This window comes from Pristiophorus japonicus, chromosome 17 (genome assembly GCF_044704955.1).
Source record: "Pristiophorus japonicus isolate sPriJap1 chromosome 17, sPriJap1.hap1, whole genome shotgun sequence".
Classification (NCBI taxonomy): Eukaryota; Metazoa; Chordata; class Chondrichthyes; family Pristiophoridae; genus Pristiophorus; species Pristiophorus japonicus.
Genome location: NC_091993.1, coordinates 79,369,267 through 79,382,737, shown reverse-complemented (window position 1 = coordinate 79,382,737; position 13,471 = coordinate 79,369,267). Strand labels below are relative to the sequence as shown.

The following is a 13,471-nucleotide window of genomic DNA, read 5'->3' as shown; positions in this document are numbered from 1 at the left end:
TATGTTGGCCTTCATTGCAAGAGGATTTGAGTACAGGAGCAGGGATATCTTACTACAGTTATACAGGGCCTTGGTGAGGCCACACCCGGAGTATTGTATGCAGTTTTGGTCTCCTTACCTAAGAAAGGATATTCTTGCCATAGAGGAAGTGCAGCCAAGGTTCACCAGGCTGATTCCTGGGATGGCAGGACTGTCGTATGAGGAGAGATTGAGTCGACTAGGCCTGTATTCACTAGAGTTTAGAAGAATGAGAGGGGATCTCATTGAAACATAAAATTCTGACAGAGTTGGACAGACTGGATGCAGGGAGGATGTTTCCCCTGGCTGGGAAGTTTAGAACAAGGGGTCACAGCCTCAGGATACGGGATAGGAAATTTAGGACCAAGATAAGGAGAAATGTTTTCACTCAGAGGGTGGTGAACCTGTGGAATTCTCTACCACAGAGGGCTGTGGAGGCCATGTCACTGAATATATTTAAGAAGGAGATAGATAGATTTCTGGACACAAAAGGCATCAAGGAGTATGGGGAAAAAGCGGGAATATGATGTTGAGATAGAGGATCAGCCATGATCATATTGAATGGCGGTGCAGGCTCGAAGGACCGAATGGCCTACTACTGCTCCTATTTTCTATGTTTCTATGTTTTGCCTTAAGCAAGCTCTCGAGATATCAAACTGTTACAAAGAGCTAGAATTAACCTGTACCTCCACGTCTTTTTCCTGTCTGCCTGCATTGATTTTGAAGCGAAGATATGTTTATTTAAATAGTGAATAGTCATGGTACTAATGGGGTACCTGGGTGGGAGGACTGGTCTACTGACAGCAGTTCCAGTGGCAGTGCTGTCCCGGCAGGTGCCAAAGCCCATATCCCTCAGCAGCTCCAGGTACAGCAACGCCTCCAGAGAGAGGCCAACAGTTTGCCTGCAATGAGGAAAGTGCAGTGCTCAACTTTCCAGTACAAGTCAACAATACACTTTTTCCGTTGCTGGTCTATGGGTACCCCCCCCCCGCCCCCCCCCCCCCCACCAACCAGGGAGAGTTTGCCAGGTGCAAAAAAACCCACAAAGTATGATTGTCCTTAAACCTCTCCACTTTGCTATCTCTCTCCCCTCCTTCAAAAGCTTCCCTCAAGACCTTGCCTTCAGTCACCTCCTCTAACACTTTTCTCACTATCGCTCAGCATTTGCCTTTGTCTCTATGAAGTAGTTTGGGGTGGTAAAGGCACTATGTGAATGCTAATCGAAGTGAGGCAATGGAAGCCTGCCCACAACACAAAGAGGGGCCTATTCCATAGCACCGGCCAACTGGTGCCATATTATAGGACTGGTTCAAGAATACGTTCTCCATAATGAAGAGGCAACTGGGGAGAAATTCGGCCTGTTAACTTCTGCCCCCAAATCGCCCCCGAATCGCCCGGCCTCCCGATGAATGCCTCCCGCAGCTGTCAGTGTTTTAGCCCGACAAAGCTGCAGGGGGCGGAACCGAAGTTCAGGTCTGGGGCGTTACCGGGACAATGTGCACAGCAATGACATCACGATCTCCGGGCGCAGCGGATCATGGCACGATATTTTACTGCCTTCGCAAACCTCCCGGTGATAACGGGAGGCGCTAAGAAGGTCAATTTCTAGGCCAACCTGTCAGGGCATTGAATCCACACAAAAAGATACAGTCAGTAACACAGTGCTCAGCTCCCACACAGTGGGACTCAGTTACTCCACTCAGGAACCTCCCCTGACTAGGTCATCAACTCATGTCACAGAACAAAAATCCCCCCAAAAAACAAAGTGGTGTACTTCAGTAGCACCTGGACGAGTTTGATGTGTGTGTGTATTGATAGCAAGACTCCCTCTGCTATCCTAGTGAAATAATTTTAAAATGTAGACTGTGTTTTTGAATTGAGAAAAATCCTGTTCAATACCATTTCTTTCTCTTAATTTTATTAATGCAAATACAGCCTTGAAATACATAGATGTTACAACACATAAACAGCCCATTCAGCCCAACCAGTCTGTGCCTGTATTTACCTTCCGTATGAGCAAATGGCCCTAATCACACTTACCCACACTATTCCTGTATCCTTTCATTTCCTTTTTCTTCCATCCAGCTATCCAATGTCACCTTGAATGTTGACATAGATTCTGCCTCGACCATTAACCCTGCAAATGGATTCCACACCCTCACAACTCTCTGTGTGAAGACGACTTTAATCTACATATAGATTGGGCTAACCAAACTGGTAGCAATACAATGGAGGAGGATTTCCTGGAGTTTATTAGGGATGGTTTTCTGGACCAATATGTCGAGGAACCAACTAGAGGGCTGGCCATCCTAGACTGGGTGATGTGTAATGAGAAAGGACTAATTAGCAATCTTGTTGTGCGAGGCCCCTTGGGGAAGAGTGACCATAATATGGTAGAATTCCTTATTAAGATGGAGAGTGACACAGTTAATACAGAAACGAGGGTGCTGAACTTAAAGAAAGGTAACTTCGATGGTATGAGATGTGAATTGGCTAGAATAGACTGGCAAATGATACTTAGAGGGTTGACGGTGGATAGGCAATGGCAAACATTTAAAAATCACATAGATGAACTTCAACAATTGTACATCCCTGTCTGGAGTAAAAATAAAACGGGGAAGGTGGCTCAACCATGGCTAACAAGGAAAATTAAGGATTGTGTGAAATCCAAGGAAGAGGCATATAAAAGGGTCAGAAAAAGCAGCAAACCGGAGGACTGGGAGAATTCAGCAGAGGAGGACAAAGGGTTTAAATGGAGGGGGAAAATAGAGTATGAGAGGAAGCTTTCCGGGAACATAAAAACTGAGTGCAAAAGCTCATATAGATACGTGAAGAGAAAAAGATTAGTGAAGACAAACGTAGGTCCCTTGCAGTCAGATTAAGATGAATTTATAATGGGGAACAAAGAAATGGCAGACCAGTTGACCAAATACTTTGGTTCTGTCTTCACGAAGGAAGACACAAATAACCTTCCGGAAGTACTAGGGGACCGAGGGTCTAGTGAGAAGGAGGAACTGAAGGATATCCTTATTAGGCAGAAATGGTGTTGGGGAAATTGATGGGATTGAAGGCCGATAAATCCCCGGGGCCTGATAGTCTGCATTCCAGAGTATTTAAGGAAGTGGCCTTAGAAATAGTGGATGCATTGGTGATCATTTTCCATCGACTCTGGATCAGTTCCTATGGGCGGGAGGGTAGCTAATGTAACACCACTTTTTTAAAAAGGAGGGAGCGAGAAAACGGGTAATTATAGACCGGTTAGCCTGACATCAATAGTGGGGAAAATGTTGGAATCAATTATTAAAGATGAAATAACAGCGCATTTGGAAAGCAGTAACAGGATTGGTCCAAGTCAGCATGGATTTATGAAAGGGAAATCATGCTTGACAAATCTTCTGGAATTTTTTGAGGATGTAACTAGTAGAGTGCACAAGGCAGAACCAGTGGATGTGGTGTATTTGGACTTTCAAAAGGCTTTTGACAAGGTTCCACACAAGAGATTGGTGTGCAAAATTAAAGCGCATGGTATTGGGGGTAATGTACTGACGTGGATAGAGAACTGGTTGGTAGACAGGAAGCAGAGAGTTGGGATAAACGGGTCCTTTTCAGAATGGCAGGCAGTGACTAGTGGAGTGCCGCAGGGCTCAGTGCTGGGAACCCAGCTATTTACAATACACATTAATGATTTGGATGAAGGAATTGAGTGTAATATCTCCAAGTTTGCAGATGACACTAAACTGGGTGGCAGTGTGAGTTGTGAGGAGGAGGCTAAGAGGCTGCAGGGTGACTTGGACAGGTTAGGTGAGTGGGCAAATGCATGGCAGATGCAGTATAATGTGGATAAATGTGAGGTTATCCACTTTGGGGGTAAAAACACAAAGGCAGAATATTATCTGAATGGAGGCAGATTAGGAAAAGGGGAGGTGCAATGAGACCTGGGTGTCATGGTACATCAGTCATTGAAAGTTGCATGCAATTACAGTAGGCGGTGAAGTAGGCAAATGGTATGTTGGCCTTCATAGCTAGGGGTTTTGAGTATAGGAGCAGGGAGGTCTTACTGCAGTTGTACAGGGCCTTGGTGAGGCCTCACCTGGAATATTGTGTTAGTTTTGGTCTCCTAATCTGAGGAAGGATGTTCTTGCTATTGAGGGTGCAGTGACGGTTCACCAGACTGATTCCAGAGATGGCTGGACTGACATATGAGGAGATACTAGATCGACTGGGCCTTTATTCACTGGAGTTTAGAAGGATAGAAACATATAAAATTCTGACGGGACTGGACAGGTTAGATGCAGGAAGAATGTTCCTGATGTTGGGGAAGTCCAGAACTAGAGGACACAGTCTAAGGATAAGGGGTAAGCCATTTAGGACTGACTTTTTCACTTAGAGTTGTTAACCTATGGAATTCCCTACTGCAGAGAGTTGTTGATGCCAGTTCGTTGGATATATTCAAGAGGGAATTGAATGTGGCCCTTACGGCTAAAGGGATCAAGGGGTATGGAGAGAAAGCAGGAAAGGGGTACTGAGGTGAATGATCAGCCATGATCTTCTTGAATGGTGGTGCAGGCTCGAAGGGCCGAATGGCCTACTCCTGCACCTATTTTCTATGTTTCTATGTTTCTCCTGCCCTCTGTGCTAAATCTCTTACATGCAATCTTGTATCGATGGCCTCTCTGTAAGGTTTAGCACTGTGCAGTGGCTGACCAGTGAGTGAGGAAATGTGACCTGACAGACTGTGGTTCTTCTCACCAGGCAGTGACGAAGGCTGGATGGACACAGAGGCAGACTCTTCCTGCTCCGGACAACCAATTCACCTTTGGCAATTTCTGAAGGAACTCTTGCTGAAGCCGCACAACTATGGTCGATTCATCCGCTGGCTGAACAAAGAGAAAGGTCAGTGGCATTTGTGCTCTTAGTCGTGTTGCTATGGGTGCTCCTTGATATTTATCTTCATAAATATAGTCTTCCAGAATGATTGGGTGCAAGGCAGCTTTTTATTAATGCGGCAGCCACTTTGCACACAACTAGGGGGGAGGCCATCTTAGACTGGGTGTTGTGTAATGAGAGAGGATTAATTAGCAATCTCGTTGTGCGAGGCCCCTTGGGAAGAGTGACCATAATATGGTGGAATTCTGCATTAGGATGGAGAATGAAACAGTTAATTCAGAGACCATGGTCCAGAACTTAAAGAAGGCTAACTTTGAAGGTATGAGGCGTGAATTGGCTAGGATAGACTGGCGAATGATAATTAAGGGGTTGACTGTGGATGGGCAATGGCAGACATTTAGAGACCGCATGGATGAACTACAACAATTGTACATTCCTGTCTGGCGTAAAAATAAAAAAGGGAAGGTGGCTCAACCGTGGCTATCAAGGGAAATCAGGGATAGTATTAAAGCCAAGGAAGTGGCATACAAATTGGCCAGAAATAGCAGCGAACCCGGGGATTGGGAGAAAATTAGAACTCAGCAGAGGAGGACAAAGGGTTTGATTAGGGCAGGGAAAATGGAGTACGAGAAGAAGCTTGCAGGGAACATTAAGACGGATTGCAAAAGTTTCTACAGATATGTAAAGAGAAAAAGGTTAGTAAAGACAAACGTAGGTCCCCTGCAGTCAGAATCAGGGGAAGTCATAACGGGGAACAGAGAAATGGCGGACCAATTGAACAAGTACTTTGGTTCGGTATTCACTAAGGAGGACACAAACAACCTTCTGGTTATAAAAGGGGTCAGAGGGTCTAGTAAGGAGGAGGAACTGAGGGAAATCCTTATTAGTCGGGAAATTGTGTTGGAAAATTGATGGGATTGAAGGCCGATAAATCCCCAGGGCCTGATGGACTGCATCCCAGAGTATTTAAGGAGGTGGCCTTGGAAATACCGGATGCATTGACAGTCATTTTCCAACATTCCATTGACTCTGGATCAGTTCCTATCGAGTGGAGGGTAGCCAATGTAACCCCACTTTTTAAAAAAGGAGGGAGAGAGAAAACAGGGAATTATAGACCAGTCGACCTGACATCAGTAGTGGGTAAAATGATGGAATCAATTATTAAGGATGTCATAGCAGTGCATTTGGAAAGAGGTGACATGATAGGTCCAAGTCAGCATGGATTTGTGAAAGGGAAATCATGCTTGACAAATCTTCTGGAATTTTTTGAGGATGTTTCCAGTAGAGTGGACAAGGGAGAACCAGTTGATGTAGTGTATTTGGACTTTCAGAAGGCTTTCGACAAGGTCCCACACAAGAGATTAATGTGCAAAGTTAAAGCACATGGGATTGGGGGTAGTGTGCTGACATGGATTGAGAACTGGTTGTCAGACAGGAAGCAAAGAGTAGGAGTAAATGGGGACTTTTCAGAATGGCAGGCAGTGACTAGTGGGGTACCACAAGGTTCTGTGCTAGGGCCCCAGCTGTTTACACTGTACATTAATGATTTAGACGAGGCGATTAAATGTAGTATCTCCAAATTTGCGGATGACACTAAGTTGGGTGGCAGTGTGAGCTGCGAGGAGGATGCTATGAGGCTGCAGAGCGACTTGGATAGGTTAGGTGAGTGGGCAAATGCATGGCAGATGAAGTATAATGTGGATAAATGTGAGGTTATCCACTTTGGTGGTAAAAACAGAGAGACAGACTATTATCTAAATGGTGACAGATTAAGAAAAGGGGAGGTGCAACGAGACCTGGGTGTCATGGTACATCAGTCATTGAAGGTTGGCATGCAGGTACAGCAGGCGGTTAAGAAAGCAAATGGCATGTTGGCCTTCATAGCGAGGGGATTTGAGTACAGGGGCAGGGAGGTGTTGCTACAGTTGTACAGGGCCTTGGTGAGGCCACACCTGGAGTATTGTGTACAGTTTTGGTCTCCTAACCTGAGGAAGGACATTCTTGCTATTGAGGGAGTGCAGCGAAGGTTCACCAGACTGATTCCCGGGATGGCGGGACTGACCTATCAAGAAAGACTGGATCAACTGGGCTTGTATTCACTGGAGTTCAGAAGAATGAGAGGGGACCTCATAAAAACGTTTAAAATTCTGATGGGTTTAGACAGGTTAGATGCAGGAAGAATGTTCCCAATGTTGGGGAAGTCCAGAACCAGGGGACACAGTCTAAGGATAAGGGGTAAGCCATTTAGGACCGAGATGAGGAGAAACTTCTTCACCCAGAGAGTGGTGAACCTGTGGAATTCTCTACCACAGAAAGTTGTTAAGGCCAATTCACTAAATATATTCAAAAAGGAGTTAGATGAAGTCCTTACTACTCGGGGGATCAAGGGGTATGGCGAGAAAGCAGGAATGGGGTACTGAAGTTGTATGTTCAGCCATGAACTCATTGAATGGCGGTGCAGGCTAGAAGGGCCGAATGGCCTACTCCTGCAACTATTTTCTATGTTTCTGTGTTTCTACAACAATGAGATAATGACCGGGTAATCTGTTTTTAAGTGATGTTGGTTGAAGAATAAATATTGCCAGGGAGAACTCCCCTGCTCTTCATTAAAATAGTGCCATGAGATCTTTTACATCCACCTGAGAGGGAAGATGGGGCCTCGGTTTAATGTCTCATCCAAAAGACGACAGCTCTGACAGTGCAGCATTCCCTCAATACAGTGCTGGGCAGTCTCTGGAGTGGGTCATGTGCACACAAACATCTGACTCAGAGGCGAGAGTGCCACCACTGACCAAGGCTGACATCTCCACACAGGCACTTTCCAGCAGTGGGTCAGTGGATAGAAATTCAGACAAGAAATCCAGGCTGACATTTTACTCCTGCCCATGACCAGGAGCACCAGGGTTGCCAACTCTAGTTGGATGTATTCCTGGAGGATTCATTACATGACATCCTGCATCCCAGTGCTCCGCCCCCACGATCCCACCATTGCTGGCCCAACATGTCCATCCTCACACCGCACCTCCTTCCCCAGCCAATGGGAAAGCGAACAGACTCTTCATGACTTAATTGGGTGATTCATGCCTGTCAAACAGAATTTTTTTCCCTCAACGCCAATATTTGTATAACTAATAAATGAAAGTGTTTAAAGAAAATGAAAAAAAGTACGCTATTTTTTTTTACTGTCCCTACGACTTTTCTCCTGGATTGCTCGCAGAGTTTCCTGGAGAATGATCAAATCCTGGAGACTCCAGGACAGTCTTGGAGGATTGGCAACCTTAGAGAGCACCGAGGATGATTACCCAATTGCTGCTCGAGTTCTGTCCGAGCTAGATTTGAACTTTGATGCTGGAACAAAAGGAAAGTGCTTTAACCCACCTCGGTCCTTCAGTGTATTAAGCACGTGTATTAGTCGGAGCTTCTAACAAGCAGGAACTTTCTTCATCTTATTTTCGATCAGGTATATTTAAGATTGAAGACTCTGCACAGGTTGCCAGGTTATGGGGAATCCGGAAGAACCGACCGGCAATGAACTATGACAAGCTAAGCCGTTCCATCCGGCAATATTATAAAAAAGGGATCATCCGGAAGCCTGATGTCTCGCAGCGCTTGGTGTACCAGTTCGTACACCCTGTATGAGGGGAGGAACAGGAGTTTCAGAGACTTAGTGGTGTTCACATCCTGGAACAGGTGACTTGAAGGAAAAGTCTGAACATCGAAGGCCCGAAGCCTGCCTGAAGTTTCAGGATGTATTTTGCATACAAACCGCCTGCCTGCTCTGCCTGTATTTGCAACTCACAAACCCTCTCAGATTGGTTTTCAATTTATTCCAGTAGTAGAAACATATTTTTTTTGGTAGCCACTGGATTGGGCTCACTATTTGTGAAATTTGGTCGCCCATCAAAACCCTGAAGTCAGGTGATCATAACTTTATTCTCTTTCTCTGCTCTACCTAAATATGATTTGAAAGACAGTAACCCAATTAACATTTCAGTAGCCCAACTGGTGTTTCAATAGCCCGAGGTTGCACCATGACTATGAATTTTGTCCATGGTTTTATTTCTGCCGTACTACTGGTACGACTGGTATTGCATAATTTTAAACATAATCTCAATCAAGAAAATGTTGTGCCATTTTATTGGGGATCCAGCAGATGGTGTGTGGCCTGGGCAGTGGACAGAGTCAGTGGAGCAAATAGATCGATTTCTATCCTCACAAAAAGTCTTAAAAAAATTCCTGGCTACAAAATATTTCACTAATACATGCACAGGGACCTCCTGAACTAAAATATCTATAATTCTACATCAATGCATGAAAATAGCTTATTATATTTAACATATATTACACTCTTTTCTCTATATCTCTGCTGCTCTCTCTCTCATCAATAATGTGTGTTGCAGTGGCTAGAATTGAATATGCAACCATGAATAAATGTGGTGTGGTTGAAGCAACAATATTTTATCCAAATTCAGTCGGAGAGTGGCCTTCAGGGAGATTACCAAACTGCATTCTAAATCTGGGAGGGATCTAGTTAGCCCACGAAAAGTAAGATTCTCAACTCTGACACATACCTTTTTGTCCTTTACTATTACATAGAGTTACATGAAGTCCACATCACAGAACCAGGCTATGTGGGTGTGCCTGCCCCACACAAGCCTCCTCCCACCCCCCTATCAATATATCCTTCTATTCCTTTCTCCCTCATGTGCTTATCTAGCTTTCCTTTAAATGCATCTATGTTATTCGCCTCAACTACTCCATGCGGTAGTGCGTTCCACATTCTTACCATTCTTTAGATAAATAAGTTTCTCCTGAATTCCCGATTGGATTTATTAGTGACTATCTTATATCCATAACATCTACTTTTGGACTCCCCACAAGTGGAAACATTTTCTCTACATCTACCCTATCAAACCCTTTCATAATCTTAAAGACCTCTATCAGGCCACCCTCAGCCTTCTCTTTTATAGAGAAAAGAGACCCATTCTGTTCAGCCCTTGCTGATAAATATATCTTCTCAGTTCTGGTATCATCCTTCTGAATCTTTTTTGCACCTTCTACAGTGCCTCTATACCCTTTTTATAATATGGAGATCATATTTAATTCTATCCCGCTAGAAATGCACCCCAATCAATGTCCCCTCTAACGTTTTCGGTCCGCAGGGCTACTTTACCGGGCTGCACAGACCATTCAAAAGTCCGTGTATATGCGGTTTTTCCATTTAAAAGCTAGTGATCTGGCTGTGCGGGAGCTCGAACGCTACACATTCATGCAGCTCAAAGGACACATTGACGCCAATGCTTGGTTTGCTTTTTTTTTGGCCTTATTTACCTGTGTCGCTACTTTTAGTGATTTGTGTATCTGTACCCCTAGATCCTTTGCTCCTGCACCCCATTTAAACTCTTAAGGGGAGAAATTGGCCTGGTTTGCACCTCGTACTAGCACCCCCTGGGGGTAGTTAACGAGGTGCTTAAGGGGTCACTGACCGGGCGCGGCGAATGCACCAACGCCCGCTAACTTCCCTGGCGGTTTTGCGCTGGCGCTAACATTAACCGTCTCGCTCTGTAGCGCCCCGTTGATCGTGATGTCTTCAGATGTGCAGCGCACCATTACCCCCCCCACTCCGGATGTAATATTCACTCCAGTTCCCTGCAGCATCGCCGGGCGTCAACAACAACAGTTGCAGGAGCGTTGTCACCTCGGCTGGCCGCTTAGAGAGCATTATTTAAAAGCAGTGGTGGTCACGTAGGGAAAAATGTATTAATCTCCCCAGTCTGGTGTCTTTTGTTTGTTTTTTGGACCCCGCGATTCATCAGTCCTGCACTCTCATAGAGAGCTTGGGGCTGTTATGCATCTAGCGCAGATCCCACAGAGACAGCATGAGGATTGAATGAAACCATCATTGGCCTTTCCTTTAAGTGAGGTAAGATACCTTCAAAGACGGCAGCACTGCACAGAACATTGCTTAGAACTCTGCTGATACCTCCCCTCTCACTCCCTTTAGCACTTAAAGGGAAGTGATAGCACTTGATTTAGCACTCCACTTCCCTCTTGGAGCGCTAAAGCTGAAGTTCCCGGCAGCAGTACATCTTTTTTGCCCAATATTTTTGTGCTGCCACAAAAGCTATTGCCCCAAACCTGGCGCTTCGCAATTTCTAGCCCTTATTTTCCAAGCAGTATGTAGCTTTCTGATTCATCCTACCACCTGACACTTACCTATACTGAAATTCATTTACCAATTACACGGCCAAGTTTATTACTGTCATCTTGTAATTTGTTGTATTCTTCCTCAGTGTTAATACACTCCCCAATATTGTGCAACCACAAATTTTGAAATTGTACTTTCGATTCCCTACGTAAAGTGGTACATTCAAGCAGATAGAGTAGAACTCTATTTATCCAGCTTGAGACATAATAAGGTGACAATTGTCAGATGCAACACATTTATTCCTAAATTCTCTTATTGGAGCAGTGCTGGCTATTCAAGGCTTGATGTAGGACAGGGGCATATACATTAACATGAGGTGCTCAACTTATTATGTTATTGATGGTATTGTATATTATTATAAAGCTGGCATGACATTGGCCTGAATCCCACAGTGTCTGAAGGTGAAGTCAGTGATACTGTTCATAACACCACCCCTACTTCTCCATTGACGAATGCTGAGAGGGTGAGAGGGCAGTGATACTGTTTATAAAATATCCACCGTGAGTATTTCTACTAACAATAGGACCATGAGAATCTAAGGAAACTGTACCATATTTGCATGCATGCACATGTTCCCATTGTTTACAGTCGGAGATCAAAGTATTTACAGGGAACTGGCTCCGCAATAGAATCACCAACAAATGAGATCCTCGCACTGAAAAACAAAATTTAAAAAAATCAAATCAAGACGCACCAGATGAACCCGGGATTATATTATAAACCCATCACTGATTGAGATGCAGTTTGATGGCCTTAAGAACATTGTGGGAAGACCTCTCTCTGTGGTCAGCACATGATCTGCCTTCAACCAAAGTTAGTCATCACTCGACCTTCACCAGTCCTTTCAACACTTCCCCTGACTTCTTTTAATCTTTATATTGGCTGAATAGTTCACTTTCCTCTGCGTCGGTACATCTTACTTTAAAACAAGGACCAAGACGGCTGTTGGTCAATACTTACCAGTCAATTGAGCAGGGCCCTTAATAATCTTATTTTGACCAATACCTACATTAATCTGTGAGCCTAATGGAGTTTAAGGGGTTAATAAATTGAGAGTGGATTCTGTTTGACTTTAGCCTGAGTAACATTCAGATTTTACTAAACTGTCCCTAACACTGGTTAAGTGTGCCATGACATTAAACCACCCTGACTTAACGGGAGAAAACGATTATAGGAGAATCTGAAAATGACTGTCTGTAATGATATGAAATAGAATTAGTCTATTACTATCATTGACTTAGGGGTCATTGCACTTTAACAATATTTGTTCATTGCTGCTGGAAATGTTGATCAGGGGCTGTCAAAGGGATCTATAACTGAATACTGTCATGCTAAATTGTATAAACATGTTGTCCATGTACCAATGAGCTGAGTGGAGCTACTGTTCACACTGCTTAAATACTGCAAAAAAACCTGGGTTCATTCTTGTTTATAGAGACACTCACTATTCCTCTTGTCCTTTTCTCCACTTCATACCGATATGGACATTGCAAGCTACACACTGCATTTATTTACATGGTTGTAATGTTCGTGGCATTTTGGTGACTTCCTTTGCTGAATTGTATTGGGGGGGGGGGAAGAAAATCACATTTCAGTGTTAAAAATTGAAATGTTTGCAGAGATTGGAAGGCAAACTTGCACAATTAACGTCTGGTGAAAATGAAATGGAATTTTAGGGGGCTCTGAATTGCATCTGATCTGTGCTTAATACTGCCACCAGTGTACGAAGAATATGTGCAAGAGACCCCCAATTCTTCTCATCCTATCTAGAATTAAAGAGTATCACCCCAGCCCGGCAACAACTAATTTTCAGTTTTTGCCTGGATGAGGGTGCGCTGTCTCTTTAAGAATGGTAATTTAGCCCAAAATACCAAGCCTTGTTTCGCTATATATTTTTTTTTCCCAATGTTGGCCACACTGATTGTGGTGAACCATCTTTATTCTTGAAAAGAAATGCATTAACCTGTAAGAATTTAACTCTTTCACTCCTTCTTTCAACTTGTTTTGTACAAGGAGTGTGGACTGCTGTCGGCAAATTGTTGCCTCTCTGTTTACTGTACGTTGTGTTTGTTTACATGTCACAGCTGGTCCATGGCTCATTTTGAACTGAATCCATAACATGGTGGAACAGTATGCATATTCTCAAAAGGAAAACATTCTGAAAAAGGGCCTTCAAACATGGATAAGAGCTCTGTATAAGCAGTGAACTTCACCACCAGATGGGTGATCATCATATTAGCTGTGTGGTATGATTTCCAGCCTTGTTCTGCGTCAGTATTGGTCCAGCCCAGTGGTGGGAGATGGGCAGCTTAGATAGAACTACTGAAGTTAACTGGAGACTTGCTGGAATTGTTGATG

The 13,471-nt window shown here is 44.1% G+C and overlaps 1 protein-coding gene across 1 annotated transcript in view; it reads left to right on the top strand.

Annotated features, from left to right (window-relative positions):
• LOC139227814 (SAM pointed domain-containing Ets transcription factor) overlaps positions 1–12,688 on the top strand; it is a 92,995-nt gene extending 80,307 nt beyond the window's left edge. Inside the window, exons 5-6 of the mRNA XM_070858879.1 lie at positions 4,771–4,911; positions 8,366–12,688. Of these exons, the coding sequence (XP_070714980.1) occupies positions 4,771–4,911; positions 8,366–8,544 (320 nt within the window). The 3' untranslated portion in view covers positions 8,545–12,688. The remainder of the gene's footprint in view (positions 1–4,770; positions 4,912–8,365) is intronic.
• The last annotated feature ends 783 nt before the right edge of the window (positions 12,689–13,471 follow it).